The 815-nt window shown below is 36.9% G+C and overlaps 1 protein-coding gene across 1 annotated transcript; it reads right to left on the reverse strand.

The window, feature by feature from the left end:
* LOC105311873 (LRP2-binding protein-like) lies at nt 1–809 on the reverse strand. The gene is made up of 4 exons (XM_011410310.2): nt 682–809; nt 408–631; nt 198–360; nt 1–144 (listed from the first exon to the last, which is right to left on the reverse strand). Exons 1-4 carry the CDS (start codon nt 733–735, stop codon nt 79–81), a joined length of 507 nt encoding a protein of 168 aa, XP_011408612.1. The 5' UTR covers nt 736–809; the 3' UTR covers nt 1–78.
* Nucleotides 810–815: the final 6 nt, after the last annotated feature.

The raw sequence follows: 815 nt of genomic DNA on the forward strand, positions 1-815 counted from the left end.
TAGTGTGTATCAATTGCCAAGAATAAGTATTATGATTTTTCAATATTAATTCATTAGATATAATAATAATGATGATGATTAAAGTCTTCCATACATCATTTTAGAATGCAACTGAGCAGTTACTACCTTGTTAGTTTGAGTGGCCTGTAATGAAATTGATAAAGCAAGCTACATGTATATAAGTATATTTAGGTTACCTTTGTGTATTCAATTGCTGCTTTATCAACATCTTTTGTGACTCCTTGTCCCAGAAATAGACATTGTGCATATATAAAATGAGCAGTAGCTAGTCCTTCCGATATTAAACTGGTAACACTTTGACTCTTAGTTGCTCTGCTTGCTGCTACGTCATCGCAAACACTTTTAAAATAATCATTATCATCATGAGGATATCTTGGAGGCTGTACCTTTGTGCAACTTCCACGGCTTTGCTGTACATTTTAGTCGAGTAATAATAATTTGCAAGTAAGCCGGACCCGTATATAGATCCGTTGTCGGAGGATTTCTTTAACCATTTCAACGATAGTTCTCTATCTTCTAGACATCCTTCTCCTCTCATGTACAATAGCCCGAGTGTCCCCATGGAGTCTTTGTGGCCATTCTCTGCTGCTTTAACATGCCACGAGAAAGCCTGTTGTTTTGCTATTAGTATAATAATAGTTAAATACCACCATTACTGACCTTTTCTTTATCAGCATAGTCCGGTGTTGAGTAGAATAATGCCAGAGTGTTCATTGCCCTTACTCCTGACTCTGTGTCAGAGTTTGAGCATATCTTCCACCATTTTAGTGCTTCCTCTGGATCTTGCTTAACAC

Source organism: Amphimedon queenslandica, unplaced genomic scaffold (genome assembly GCF_000090795.2).
Source record: "Amphimedon queenslandica unplaced genomic scaffold, v1.1 AMPQUscaffold_9297, whole genome shotgun sequence".
Lineage (NCBI taxonomy): Eukaryota > Metazoa > Porifera > Demospongiae > Haplosclerida > Niphatidae > Amphimedon > Amphimedon queenslandica.